At 40.8% G+C, this 15,717-nt stretch overlaps 1 protein-coding gene across 1 annotated transcript in view; it reads right to left on the reverse strand.

Annotated features, from left to right (window-relative positions):
• LOC135568306 (A disintegrin and metalloproteinase with thrombospondin motifs 3-like) overlaps window positions 1-165 on the reverse strand; it is a gene marked incomplete at its 3' end in the record, with an annotated part of 17,689 nt that extends 17,524 nt beyond the window's left edge. The window contains exon 1 of the mRNA XM_065015194.1: window positions 143-165. Within this exon, the coding sequence (XP_064871266.1) occupies window positions 143-165 (23 nt within the window). The remainder of the gene's footprint in view (window positions 1-142) is intronic.
• Window positions 166-15,717: the final 15,552 nt, after the last annotated feature.

A 15,717-nucleotide genomic window follows, 5' to 3' on the forward strand; every position in this document is an offset into this window, starting at 1 on the left:
TCCTGTTAGGACTTCTACCTACATCCTGTTAGGACTTCTACCTACATCCTGTTAGGTTAGGACTTCTACCTACATCCTGTTAGGACTTCTACCTACTTCCTGTTAGGACTTCTACCTACATCCTGTTAGGACTTCTACCTACATCCTGTTAGGGACTTCTATCATGTTCTAGTTAGGACTTCTACCTACATCATGTTAGGACTTCTACCTACATCATGTTAGGACTTCTACCTACAGGCTGTTAGGACTTCTACCTACTTCCTGTTAGGACTTCTACCTACATCCTGTTAGGACTTCTACCGACATCCTGTTAGGACTTCTACCTACATCCTGTTAGGACTTCTACCTACATCCTGTTAGGACTTCTACTTACATCCTGTTAGGACTTCTACCTACATCCTGTTAGGACTTCTACCTACATCCTGTTAGGACTTCTACCGACATCCTGTTAGGACTTCTACCTACATCCTGTTAGGACTTCTACTTACATCCTGTTAGGACTTCTACCTACATCCTGTTAGGACTTCTACCTACATCCTGTTAGGACTTCTACCTACATCCTGTTAGGACTTCTACCGACATCCTGTTAGGACTTCTACCTACATCCTGTTAGGACTTCTACCTACATCCTGTTAGGACTTCTACTTACATCCTGTTAGGACTTCTACCTACATCCTGTTAGGACTTCTACCTACATCCTGTTAGGACTTCTACCGACATCCTGTTAGGACTTCTACCTACATCCTGTTAGGACTTCTACTTACATCCTGTTAGGACTTCTACCTACATCCTGTTAGGACTTCTACCTACATCCTGTTAGGACTTCTACCTACATCCTGTTAGGACTTCTACCTACATCCTGTTAGGACTTCTACCTACATCCTGTTAGGACTTCTACCTACATCCTGTTAGGACTTCTACCTACATCCTGTTAGGACTTCTACCTACTTCCTGTTAGGACTTCTACCTACATCCTGTTAGGACTTCTACCTACATCCTGTTAGGACTTCTACCTACATCCTGTTAGGACTTCTACCTACAGGCTGTATAACTCATACACATAATGTGACATGTAGTCGACAGATACTTGGTCTGTTTAGTCAGAGACGTGTCAGAGGATGTCTGAAGGAAAGCCGAGGGGGATCATGTGTTTCTTTACGCTGAACTTTCCTTGGATATTTGTGTATGTGTGTGTGTGTGTGTGTGTGTGTGTGTGTGTGTGTGTGTGTGTGTGTGTGTGTGTGTGTGTGTGTGTGTGTGCGTGACGTTATGCGTATACTGTATGTGAGTACGTGTCACCTATATAATAATGAACCCAGTGTACTACATCATGACCCTCACTAGAGACTCAGATCTCAGATCTAGTTAAATGGATCTAATCACTGAACCTGGACGACAGGCCCAGTTCTACCCTGATCCACATTACAGTCTAATGGAACTAATCACTGAACCTGAATGACAGGCCCAGTTCTACCCTGATCCACATTACAGTTAAATGGAACTAATCACTGAACGACAGGCCCAGTTCTACCCTGATCCACATTACAGTTAAATGGAACTAATCACTGGACGACGGGCCCAGTTCTACCCTGATCCACATTACAGTCTAATGGAACTAATCACTGAACCTGAACGACAGGCCCAGTTCTACTCTGATCCACATTACAGTCTAATGGAACTAATCACTGAACCTGAACGACAGGCCCAGTTCTACCCTGATCCACATTACAGTTAAATGGAACTAATCACTGAACCTGAACGACAGGCCCAGTTCTACCCTGATCCACATTACAGTCTAATGGATCTAATCACTGAACGACAGGCCCAGTTCTACCCTGATCCACATTACAGTCTAATGGAACTAATCACTGAACCTGAACGACAGGCCCAGTTCTACCCTGATCCACATTACAGTCTAATGGAACTAATCACTGAACCTGAACGACAGGCCCAGTTCTACCCTGATCCACATTACAGTCTAATGGATCTAATCACTGAACCTGAACGACAGGCCCAGTTCTACCCTGATCCACATTACAGTCTAATGGATCTAATCACTGAACGACAGGCCCAGTTCTACCCTGATCCACATTACAGTCTAATGGAACTAATCACTGAACGACAGGCCCAGTTCTACCCTGATCCACATTACAGTCTAATGGATCTAATCACTGAACGACAGGCCCAGTTCTACCCTGATCCACATTACAGTCTCATGGAACTAATCACTGAACCTGAACGACAGGCCCAGTTCTACCCTGATCCACATTACAGTTAAATGGAACTAATCACTGAACCTGAACGACAGGCCCAGTTCTACCCTGATCCACATTACAGTCTAATGGAACTAATCACTGAACCTGAACGACAGGCCCAGTTCTACCCTGATCCACATTACAGTCTAATGGATCTAATCACTGAACCTGAACGACAGGCCCAGTTCTACCCTGATCCACATTACAGTCTAATGGAACTAATCACTGAACCTGAACGACAGGCCCAGTTCTACCCTGATCCACATTACAGTCTAATGGAACTAATCACTGAACCTGGATGACAGGCCCAGTTCTACCCTGATCCACATTACAGTCTAATGGAACTAATCACTGAACGACAGGCCCTCCTGGGATGTATCCCAAATTGCACTCTATTCACTGCACTACTTTTGACCTGGGTCCATAGGGAACAGGGTGCTATTTGGGATACACACTAGGTGTTGATTACTGGGTTGTTTGTTTATTGTTTCCGTGTTGTCGCCCCCTGTCTCCAGGCCTGCGTACGGCGGTCGGGATTGCCCCGGGTCCACCTTCGATTACCAGATGTGTAACATGGAGGAGTGTGTCGGACCCTGAACGAAGACCCAGTTCGCGCTCAACAGTGTGTCCAGAGGAATCAACAAATATCACAAGAACACCAAGCACACCTGGCTACCTTACGAACACCCAGATGGTAGGACACAGCCTGCTTCCCACATGGAACACTACGCCTTTTAGTGCGCTATTTTAGACCAAGGTCAAATGGGTTGTAGTGAGTAATGTTAAACTTACAGTAAAGAAACTCAAAATGTCAATGGCTGCATCACAAATCGAACCCTATTCCCTAGATGGTGCACTAATTGTGACCAGGACTCTGGTCAAGAGTAGTTACTGTTTAGGGATTGAGGGGCCATTTGGATATTTCCACATTGTAAAGTATTGGCTTGATTGATGAAGCCCTGCCGTTCTAAAAGGTGAATCCATAATGTCCACTAGGGGTCGCTATTAGCAATAAAAGGATTCTAATACACATTAACCATAATAGCACAGTTTCCATACAATAATAATCATTTCTATATTAATTACATATCTTATAAGCAATAATAAATCAACCAAATACGTTTGTATACATTTACAATACGTTTTTCTTTAACTCAATATGACTGTAACAATGAGATGTGCAGAACGCAGAGAGCTGCTGCATGGTACCAACAATATGACTGTAACAATGAGATGTGCAGAACGCAGAGAGCTGCTACATGGTACCAACAATATGACTGTAACAATGAGATGTGCAGAACGCAGAGAGCTGCTACATGGTACCAACAATATGACTGTAACAATGAGATGTGCAGAACGCAGAGAGCTGCTGCATGGTACCAACAATATGACTGTAACAATGAGATGTGCAGAACGCAGAGAGCTGCTACATGGTACCAACAATATGACTGTAGCAATGAGATGTGCAGAACGCAGAGAGCTGCTGCATGGTACCAACAATAAGAACAATATGACTGTAACAATGAGATGTGCAGAACGCAGAGAGCTGCTGCATGGTACCAACAATAAGAACAATATGACTGTAACAATGAGATGTGCAGAACGCAGAGAGCTGCTGCATGGTACCAACAATATGACTGTAACAATGAGATGTGCAGAACGCAGAGAGCTGCTGCATGGTACCAACAATAAGAACAATATGACTGTAACAATGAGATGTGCAGAACGCAGAGAGTTGCTGCATGGTACGAACAATATGACTGTAACAATGAGATGTGCAGAACGCAGAGAGCTGCTACATGGTACCAACAATATGACTGTAACAATGAGATGTGCAGAACGCAGAGAGCTGCTGCATGGTACCAACAATAAGAACAATATGACTGTAACAATGAGATGTGCAGAACGCAGAGAGTTGCTGCATGGTACGAACAATATGACTGTAACAATGAGATGTGCAGAACGCAGAGAGTTGCTGCATGGTACCAACAATAAGAACAATATGACTGTAACAATGAGAGACATAGAAGATGGATGGGAGGGAGAGACTCATATATATATATGCAAAAGTATGTGGACACTCTTTCAAATTAGTGGATTCGGCTATTTCAGCCACACACAGGTGTACAAAATCGAGGACATAGCCATGCAATCTCCATAGACAAACACATACAAACTTTCTCTTGTCATTTATTTAGTTTATCTTCCCTCAGTCTGGACTAAAGTATGTGTTCATTTTGTTTTCTTTCTCTGGGGAGTTTTACTAGCCACAGTGCATCTATCTCTGCATTACTTTCTCTCTGGTATCTTAGACTGGGTATCCTCTAGGGAGTTTTACTAGCCACAGTGCTTCTGCCTCTGCATTGCTTTCTCTCTGGTATCTTAGACTGGGTATCCTCTAGGGAGTTTTACTAGCCACAGTGCTTCTGCGTTGCTTTCCCTCTGGTATCTTAGACTGGGTATCCTCTAGGGAGTTTTACTAGCCACAGTGCTTCTGCCTCTGTATTACTTTCTCTCTGGTATCTTAGACTGGGTATCCTCTAGGGAGTTTTACTAGCCACAGTGCTTCTGCATTACTTTCTCTCCGGTATCTTAGACTAGGTATCCTCTAGGGAGTTTTACTAGCCACAGTGCTTCTGCCTCTGCATTACTTTCTCTCTGGTATCTTAGACTGGGTATCCTCTAGGGAGTTTTACTAGCCACAGTGCCTCTGCATTACTTTCTCTCTGGTATATTAGACTGGGTATCCTCTAGGGAGTTTTACTAGCCACAGTGCTTCTGCCTCTCTGCATTGCTTTCTCTCTGGTATCTTAGACTAGGTATCCTCTAGGGAGTTTTACTAGCCACAGTGCTTCTACCTCTGCATTGCTTTCTCTCTGGTATCTTAGACTGGGTATCCTCTAGGGAGTTTTACTAGCCACAGTGGTTCTGCCTCTGCATTACTTTCTCTCTGGTATCTTAGACTGGGTATCCTCTAGGGAGTTTTACTAGCCACAGTGCTTCTGCCTCTGCATTACTTTCTCTCTGGTATCTTAGACTGGGTATCCTCTAGGGAGTTTTACTAGCCACAGTGCTTCTGCCTCTCTGCATTGCTTTCTCTCTGGTATCTTAGACTGGGTATCCTCTAGGGAGTTTTACTAGCCACAGTGCTTCTGCGTTGCCCTAATCCCTCTGGTATCTTAGACTGGGTATCCTCTAGGAGTTTTACTAGCCAAAGCGCTTCACTGCCTCTGACATTACTTTCTCTGGTATCTTAGACTGGGTATCCTCTAGGGAGTTTTACTAATGACAGTGCTTCTGCCTCTGCCCTACTTTCTCTCTGGTATCTTAGACTGGGTATCCTCTAGGGAGTTTTACTGAGCCACATTCTGAGAAGCACTTTGTGACAACTGCTGATGTAAAAAAGGGCTTTATAAAATACATTGATTGATTGATTGATCTTCACCCAGTGTAGAGGCTCACAAGTGTGAGTTGAGCTGTCAGTCCAAAGAGACCCGGTGAGGTGGTGGTCATGAACCAGGTGATGCATGATGGGACGCTGTGTAGCTACACAGACCCTTTCAGTGTCTGCACCCGGGGGGAATGTCTGGTATGTACAGTATAGCTATCTCTCTATCTATACCTCTCTCTATCTATACCTCTCTCTATCTATACCTCTCTCTATCTATACCTCTCTCTATCTATACCTCTCTCTATCTATACCTCTCTCTATCTACACCTCTATCTATCTATACCTCTCTCTATCTATACCTCTCTCTATCTACACCTCTCTATCTATACCTCTCTATCTATACCTCTCTATCTGTACCTCTCTCTATCTGTACCTCTCTCTATCTGTACCTCTCTCTATCTATACCTCTCTCTCTATACCTCTCTCTATCTATACCTCTCTATCTATACCTCTCTATCTATATCTCTCTATCTATACCTCTCGCTATCTGTACCTCTCTCTATCTATACCTCTCTCTATCTATACCTCTCTCTATCTATACCTCTCTATCTATACCTCTCTCTATCTATACCTCTCTATCTATACCTCTCTATCTATACCTCTCTATCTATACCTCTCTATCTATACCTCTCTATCTATACCTCTCTCTATCTATACCTCTCTATATATACCTCTCTCACATCTGTAAAAGTCTTGGCTATCTATACCTCTCTATCTGTACCTCTCTCTATCTATACCTCTCTATCTATACCTCTCTATCTATACCCTCTCTATCTATACCTCTCTCTATCTATACATCTCTTATCTATACCTCTCAATCTATACCTCTTCTATCTATACCTCTCTTATCTATACCTATCTCTATCTATACCTCTCTATCTATATCTCTCTCTATACAACTCTCTATCTATACCTCTCTATCTATACCTCTCTCTATATACCTCTCTATCTGTACCTCGCTCTATCTGTCTCTAGCTATCTGTACCTCTCTCTATCTATACCTCTCTCTATCTATACCTCTCTATCTATACCTCTCTATCTGTACCTCTCTATCTGTACCTCTCTCTATCTATACCTCTGCAGATCTATACTCTCTCTATCTGTACCTCTCTCTATCTATACCTCTATCTTATGACCTCACTATCTATACTATCTATACCTCTCTATCAATATGACTCTCTCTATCTGTACCTCTCTATCTATACCTCTCTCTATCTGTACCTCTCATCTATACCTCTCTGTCTGTCTGTACCTCTCTATCTATAACAATATCTATCTGTACCTCTCTATCTATACGCAGAGAGCTATACTTCTCTCTGTAAATTCTCTATCTATACCTCACTATCTATACCTCTCTATCTATACCTCTCTATCTGTACCTCCTCTATCTGTACCTCTCTCTATCTGTACCTCTCTATCTGTACCTCTCTCTATCTATACCTCTCTATATCTACAGGGAGTGCTCTCTCTCTCTCTCTCTCTCTCTCTCTCTGTATATCTGTATCTCTCTCTATACCTCTCTCTATCTATACCTCTCTCTCTATCTATACCTCTCTCTATATATACCTCTCTACCTGTACTTCCTCTATCTATACCTCTCTATCTATACCTCTCTATCTGTATCTCTATCTGTACCTCTCTCTATCTATACCTCTCTATCTACCTCTCTCTACCTGTACCTCTCTATCTGTACCTCTGTCTATCTATACCTCTCTATCTATACCTCTCTATCTGTACCTCTCTATCTATACCCTCTATCTGTACGAGAGCTGCTCTATCTGTACCTCTCTATCTATACCTCTCTATCTTTACCTCTCTATCTATATCTCTATCTGTACCTCTCTCACTATCTATACCTCAAAGGTATCTATACCTCTCTATCTATACCTTCTCTATCTGTACCTCTCTCTGTCTGTACCATAGCTCTATCTGCACACCTCCTCTCTATCTACACCTCTCTATCTATACCTCTCTCTATCTATACCTCTCTATCTGTACCTCTCTATCTATACCTCTCTATCTGTACCTCTCTCTATCTGTACCCTCTCTATCTGTACCTCTCTATCTATACCTCTCTCTATCTATACCCTCTCTCTATCTCTCTCTCTCTCTCTGTCTATCTGTATCTCTTTCTCTATACCTCTCTCTATATATACTCTCTACCTGTACCTTCTCTATCTATACCTCTCTATCTATACCTCTCTATCTGTACCTCTCTATCTATACTTCTCTCTATCTGTACCTCTCTATCTATACCTCTCTATCTGTACCTCTCTATCTATACCTCTCTATCTATACCTCTCTATCTATACCTCTCTTATCTGTACCTCTCTCTATCTGTACCTCTCTCCTCTATACCTCTCTCTATCTATACCTCTCTCCTATCTATACCTCTCTATCTATATCTCTCTCTATACCTCTCTCTATCTATACCTCTCTGGTATATATACCTCTCTACCTGTAGTTCTCTATCTATACCTCTTCTATCTATACCTCTCTATCTATATCTTCTCTATATCCTCTCTCTATCTATACCTCTCTCTATATATACCTCTACTATCTGTACCTCTCTATCTGTACCTCTCTATATCTATACCTCTCTCTCTCTCTCTCTCTCTCTCTCTCTCTGTCTATCTGTATCTCTTTCTATACCTCTCCTCTATATATACCTCTCTACCTGTACCTCTCTCCCATCTATACCTCTCTATCTATACCAGGTCTATCTGTACCTCTCTATCTATACCTCTCTATCTGTACCTCTCTATCTATACCTCTCTATCTGTACCTCTCTATCTATACCTCTCTATCTATACTCTCTATCTATACCTCTATCTATCTATACTCTCTCTATCTGTACCTCTCTATCTGTACCTCTCTATCTATACCTCTCTCTATCTATACCTCTCTATCTATACCTCTCTATCTATACCTCTCTCTATACTACTCTCTATCTATACCTCTCTCTATCTATACCTCTCTACCTGTACCTCTCTCTATCTATACCTCTCTATCTGCACCTCTCTCCTCTATACCTCTATCTATACCTCTCTATCTGTACCTCTCTATCTATACCTCTCTATCTGTACCTCTCTCTATCTGTACCTCTCTACCTGTACCTCTCTATCTATACCTCTCTATCTGTACCTCTCTATATGTACCTCTCTATCTATACCTCTCTATCTGTACCTCTCTATCTATACCTTTGTATCTGTGCATCTCTATCTATACCTCTCTATCTATACTATCTGTACCTCTCTATCTATACCTCTCTATCTATACTCTATCTGTACCTCTCTATCTATACCTCTATCTATACCTCTCTCTATACCTCTCTCTCTCTACACCTCTCTATCTGTACCTCTCTCTATCTATACTCTCTCTATCTATACCTCTATCTGTACCTCTCTATCTATACCTCACTATCTATACCTCTATCTGTACCTCTCTATCTATACCTCTCTCTATCTATACCTCTCTATCTATATCCTCTATCTATACCTCTCTATCTGTACCTCTCTCTATCTGTACCTCTCTATCTATACCTCTCTATCTATACCTCTATCTATACCTCTCTATCTGTACCTCTCTCTATCTATACCTCTCTATCTGTACCTCTCTCTGTACTTCTCTATCTATACCTCTCTCTATCTGTACCTCTCTCTATCTATACCTCTCTATCTACAGGGGCTTCAGTGCCTCTCTCTCTCTCTATCTATACTCTGTATATCTGTACCTCTCTCTATACCTCTCTCTATCTATACCTCTCTCTATCTATACCTCTCTCTATATATACCTCTCTACCTGTACCTCTCTATCTATCTATACCTCTCTATCTATACCTCTCTATCTATATCCTCTATCTATACCTCTCTCTATCTATACCTCTCTATCTATACCTCTCTCTATCTGTACCTCTCTTATCTGTACTTCTGTCTATCTATACCTCTCTCTATCTATACCTCTCTATCTGTACCTCTCTATCTATACCTCTCTATCTGTACCTCTCTATCTGTACCTCTCTATCTATACCTCTCTATCTTTACCTCTCTATCTATATCTCTATCTGTACCTCTCTCTATCTATACCTCTCTATCTATACCTCTCTATCTATACCTCTCTCTATCTGTACCTCTCTCTATCTGTACCTCTCTATCTGTACCTCTCTCTATCTATACCTCTCTATCTATACCTCTCTATCTATACTCTCTATCTGTACCTCTCTATCTATACCTCTCTATCTGTACCTCTCTATCTGTACCTCTCTATCTGTACCTTCTATCTATCTATACCTCTCTCTCTCTCTCTCTCTCTCTCTGTCTATCTGTATCTCTTTCTCTATACCTCTCTCTATATATACCTCTCTACCTGTACCTCTCTCTATCTATACCTCTCTATCTATATCTCTATCTGTACCTCTCTCTATCTGTACCTCTCTCTATCTATACCTCTCTCTATCTATACCTCTCTATCTATACCTCTCTCTATCTATCTGTACCTCTCTCTCTATACCTCTCTATCTATACCTCTCTATATATACCTCTACCTGTACCTCTATCTATACCTCTCTATCTGTACCTCTCTATCTATACCTCTCTATCTATACCTCTCTATCTGTACCTCTCTATCTATACCTCTCTATCTGTACCTCTCTCTATCTGTACCTCTCTCTATCTATACCTCTCTCTATCTATACCTCTCTCTATCTATACCTCTCTATCTATACCTCTCTATCTATATCTCTCTCTCTATACCTCTCTCTATCTATACCTCTCTCTATATATACCTCTCTACCTGTACCTCTCTCTATCTATACCTCTCTATCTGTACCTCTCTATCTATACCTCTCTATCTATACCTCTCTATCTGTACCTCTCTATCTATACCTCTCTATCTGTACCTCTCTCTATCTGTACCTCTCTACCTGTACCTCTCTATCTATACCTCTCTATCTGTACCTCTCTCTATATGTACCTCTCTATCTATACCTCTCTACCTGTACCTCTCTATCTATACCTTTGTATCTATGCGTCTCTATCTATACCTCTCTATCTATACCTCTCTCTACACTCTCTATCTGTACCTCTCTCTATCTATACCTCTCTATCTATACCTCTATCTGTACCTCTCTCTATCTATACCTCTCTATCTATACCTCTCTATCTATACCTCTCTCTCTACACCTCTCTATCTGTACCTCTCTCTATCTATACCTCTCTCTATCTATACCTCTCTATCTGTACCTCTCTATCTATACCTCACTATCTATACCTCTCTATCTGTACCTCTCTATCTATACCTCTCTATCTATACCTCTCTATCTATACTCTCTATCTATACCTCTCTATCTGTACCTCTCTATCTGTACCTCTCTATCTATACCTCTCTATCTATACCTCTATCTGTACCTCTCTATCTGTACCTCTCTCTATCTATACCTCTCTATCTGTACCTCTCTCTATCTGTACCTCTCTATCTATACCTCTCTATCTGTACCTCTCTATACCTCTCTATATCTACAGGGCTATCAGTACCTCTCTATCTATACTCTCTCTCTCTCTCTGTATATCTGTATCTCTCTCTCTATACCTCTCTCTATCTATACCTCTCTCTATCTATACCTCTCTATATATACCTCTCTACCTGTACCTCTCTCTATCTATACCTCTCTATCTATACCTCTCTATCTATATCTCTATCTGTACCTCTCTCTATCTATACCTCTCTATCTATACCTCTCTATCTGTACCTCTCTATCTGTACCTCTGTCTATCTATACCTCTCTATCTATACTCTCTATCTGTACCTCTCTATCTATACCTCTCTATCTGTACCTCTCTATCTGTACCTCTCTATCTATACCTCTATCTTTACCTCTCTATCTATATCTCTCTGTACCTCTCTCTATCTATACCTCTCTATCTATACCTCTCTCTATCTATACCTCTCTATCTATACCTCTCTATCTATACCTCTCTATCTGTACCTCTCTCTATCTATACCTCTCTATCTATACCTCTCTATCTATACCTCTCTATCTGTACCTCTCTATCTATACCTCTCTATCTGTACCTCTCTATCTGTACCTCTCTATCTGTACCTCTCTCTATCTATATCTCTCTCTCTATATCTGTCTATCTGTATCTCTCTATCTATACCTCTCTCTATATATACCTCTCTACCTGTACCTCTCTCTATCTATACCTCTCTATCTATACCTCTCTATCTCTCTCTCTATCTATACCTCTCTATCTGTACCTCTCTATCTATACCTCTCTATCTGTACCTCTCTATCTATACCTCTCTATCTATACCTCTCTATCTATACCTCTCTATCTATACCTCTCTATCTGTACCTCTCTCTATCTGTACCTCTCTCTATCTATACCTCTCTATCTGTACCTCTCTATCTATACCTCTCTATCTACACCTCTCTATCTATACCTCTATCTATACCTCTCTCTATCTATACCTCTATACCTGTACCTCTCTATCTATACCTCTCTATCTATACCTCTCTATCTATACCTCTCTATCTATACCTCTCTATCTGTACCTCTCTATCTATACCTCTCTATCTGTACCTCTCTCTATCTATACCTCTCTATCTGTACCTCTCTATCTATACCTCTATCTGTACCTCTCTCTATATACCTCTCTATCTATACCTCTCTACCTGTACCTCTCTATCTATACCTCTCATCTGTCTCTATCTATACCTCTCTATCTATACCTCTCTCTATACCTCTCTATCTGTACCTCTCTCTATCTATACCTCTCTCTATCTATACCTCTATCTGTACCTCTCTCTATCTATACCTCTCTATCTATACCTCTCTATCTATACCTCTCTCTACACCTCTCTATCTGTACCTCTCTCTATCTATACCTCTCTATCTATACCTCTCTATCTGTACCTCTCTATCTATACCTCACTATCTATACCTCTCTATCTGTACCTCTCTATCTATACCTCTCTATCTATACCTCTCTATCTATACCTCTCTATCTATACCTCTCTATCTATACCTCTCTATCTATACCTCTCTATCTATACCTCTCTATCTATACCTCTCTATCTGTACCTCTCTATCTGTACCTCTCTATCTATACCTCTCTGTCTGTACCTCTCTATCTGTACCTCTCTATCTATACCTCTCTATCTGTACCTCTCTATCTATACCTCTCTCTATCTATACCTCTCTATCTGTACCTCTCTATCTATACCTCTCTCTATCTATACTTCTCTATCTGTACCTCTCTATCTATACCTCTCTATCTATACCTCTCTATCTGTACCTCTCTATCTATACCTCTCTCTATCTATACTTCTCTATCTGTACCTCTCTATCTATACCTCACTATCTATACCTCTCTATCTATACCTCTCTATCTATACCTCTCTATCTGTACCTCTCTCTATCTGTACCTCTCTATCTGTACCTCTCTATCTATACTATATCTATATCTACAGGGGCTTCAGTGCCTCTCTCTCTCTCTCTCTCTCTGTCTATCTGTATCTCTCTCTCTATACCTCTCTCTATCTATACCTCTCTCTATATATACCTCTCTACCTGTACCTCTCTCTATCTATACCTCTCTATCTATACCTCTCTATCTATATCTCTATCTGTACCTCTCTCTATCTATACCTCTCTATCTATACCTCTCTCTATCTGTACCTCTCTATCTGTACCTCTGTCTATCTATACCTCTCTCTATCTATACCTCTCTATCTGCACCTCTCTATCTATACCTCTCTATCTGTACCTCTCTATCTGTACCTCTCTATCTATACCTCTCTATCTTTACCTCTCTATCTATATCTCTATCTGTACCTCTCTCTATCTATACCTCTCTATCTATACCTCTCTATCTATACCTCTCTCTATCTATACCTCTCTCTATATATACCTCTCTACCTGTACCTCTCTCTATCTATACCTCTCTATCTATACCTCTCTATCTATATCTCTATCTATACTCTCTCTATCTATACCTCTCTATCTATACCTCTCTCTATACTCTCTCTATCTGTACCTCTCTATCTGTACCTCTCTATCTATACCTCTCTCTATCTGTACCTCTCTATCTATACCTCTCTATCTGTACCTCTATCTGTACCTCTCTATCTATACTCTCTATCTTTACCTCTCTATCTATATCTCTATCTGTACCTCCCTCTATCTGTACTCTCTATCTGTACCTCTATCTATACCTCTATCTGTACCTCTCTCTATCTGTACTCTCTATCTGTACCTCTCTCTATCTATACCTCTCTATCTATACCTCTCTATCTATACCTCTCTATCTGTACCTCTCTATCTATACCTCTCTATCTGTACCTCTCTCTATCTGTACCTCTCTATCTGTACCTCTCTCTATCTATACTCTCTATCTATACCTCTCTATCTATACCTCTCTATCTGTACCTCTCTATCTATACCTCTCTCTATCTATACCTCTCTATCTATACCTCTCTATCTGTACCTCTCTCTATCTATACCTCTACACCTCTATCTATACCTCTCTATCTATACCTCTCTCTATACCTCTCTCTATCTGTACTCACTATCTATACCTCTCTCTATCTGTACCTCTCTATCTATACCTCTCTCTGTCTGTACCTCTCTATCTATACCTCTCTATCTATACCTCTCTATCTGTACCTCTCTATCTATACCTCTATCTGTACCTCTCTATCTATACCTCTCTATCTATACCTCTCTATCTGTACCTCTCTCTATACCTCACTATCTATACCTCTATCTATACCTCTCTATCTGTACCTCTCTCTATCTGTACCTCTCTATCTGTACCTCTCTCTATCTGTACCTCTCTCTATCTATACCTCTCTATATCTACAGGGCTTCAGTGCCTCTCTCTCTCTCTCTCTCTCTCTCTCTGTATATCTGTATCTCTCTCTCTATACCTCTCTCTATCTATACCTCTCTATCTATACCTCTCTCTATATATACCTCTCTACCTGTACCTCTCTATCTATACCTCTCTATCTATACCTCTCTATCTATATCTCTATCTGTACCTCTCTCTATCTATACCTCTCTATCTATACCTCTCTATCTGTACCTCTATCTGTACCTCTGTCTATCTATACCTCTCTCTATCTATACCTCTCTATCTGTACCTCTCTATCTATACCTCTCTATCTGTACCTATCTGTACCTCTCTATCTGTACCTCTCTATCTTTACCTCTCTATCTATATCTCTATCTATACCTCTCTATCTATACCTCTCTATCTATACCTCTCTATCTATACCTCTCTATCTATACCTCTCTCTATCTGTACCTCTCTCTATCTATACCTCTCTATCTATACCTCTCTATCTATACCTCTCTCTATCTATACCTCTCTATCTATACCTCTCTATCTATACCTCTCTATCTATACCTCTCTCTATCTGTACCTCTCTATCTGTACCTCTCTCTATCTATACCTCTCTCTATCTATACCTCTCTCTCTCTCTCTCTCTCTCTCTGTCTATCTGTATCTCTTTCTCTATACCTCTCTCTATATATACCTCTCTACCTGTACCTCTCTCTATCTATACCTCTCTATCTATACCTCTCTATCTGTACCTCTCTATCTATACCTCTCTATCTGTACCTCTCTCTATCTATACCTCTCTATCTGTACCTCTCTATCTATACCTCTCTATCTATACCTCTCTATCTATACCTCTCTATCTGTACCTCTCTCTATCTGTACCTCTCTCTATCTATACCTCTCTCTATCTATACCTCTCTATCTATACCTCTCTATCTATATCTCTCTATACCTCTCTCTATCTATACCTCTCTCTATATATACCTCTCTACCTGTACCTCTCTCTATCTATACCTCTCTATCTGTACCTCTCTATCTATACCTCTCTATCTATACCTCTCTATCTGTACCTCTCTATCTATACCTCTCTATCTGTACCTCTCTCTATCTGTACCTCTCTACCTGTACCTCTCTATCTATACCTCTCTATCTGTACCTCTCTCT

This window comes from Oncorhynchus nerka, unplaced genomic scaffold (genome assembly GCF_034236695.1).
Source record: "Oncorhynchus nerka isolate Pitt River unplaced genomic scaffold, Oner_Uvic_2.0 unplaced_scaffold_1631, whole genome shotgun sequence".
Lineage (NCBI taxonomy): Eukaryota > Metazoa > Chordata > Actinopteri > Salmoniformes > Salmonidae > Oncorhynchus > Oncorhynchus nerka.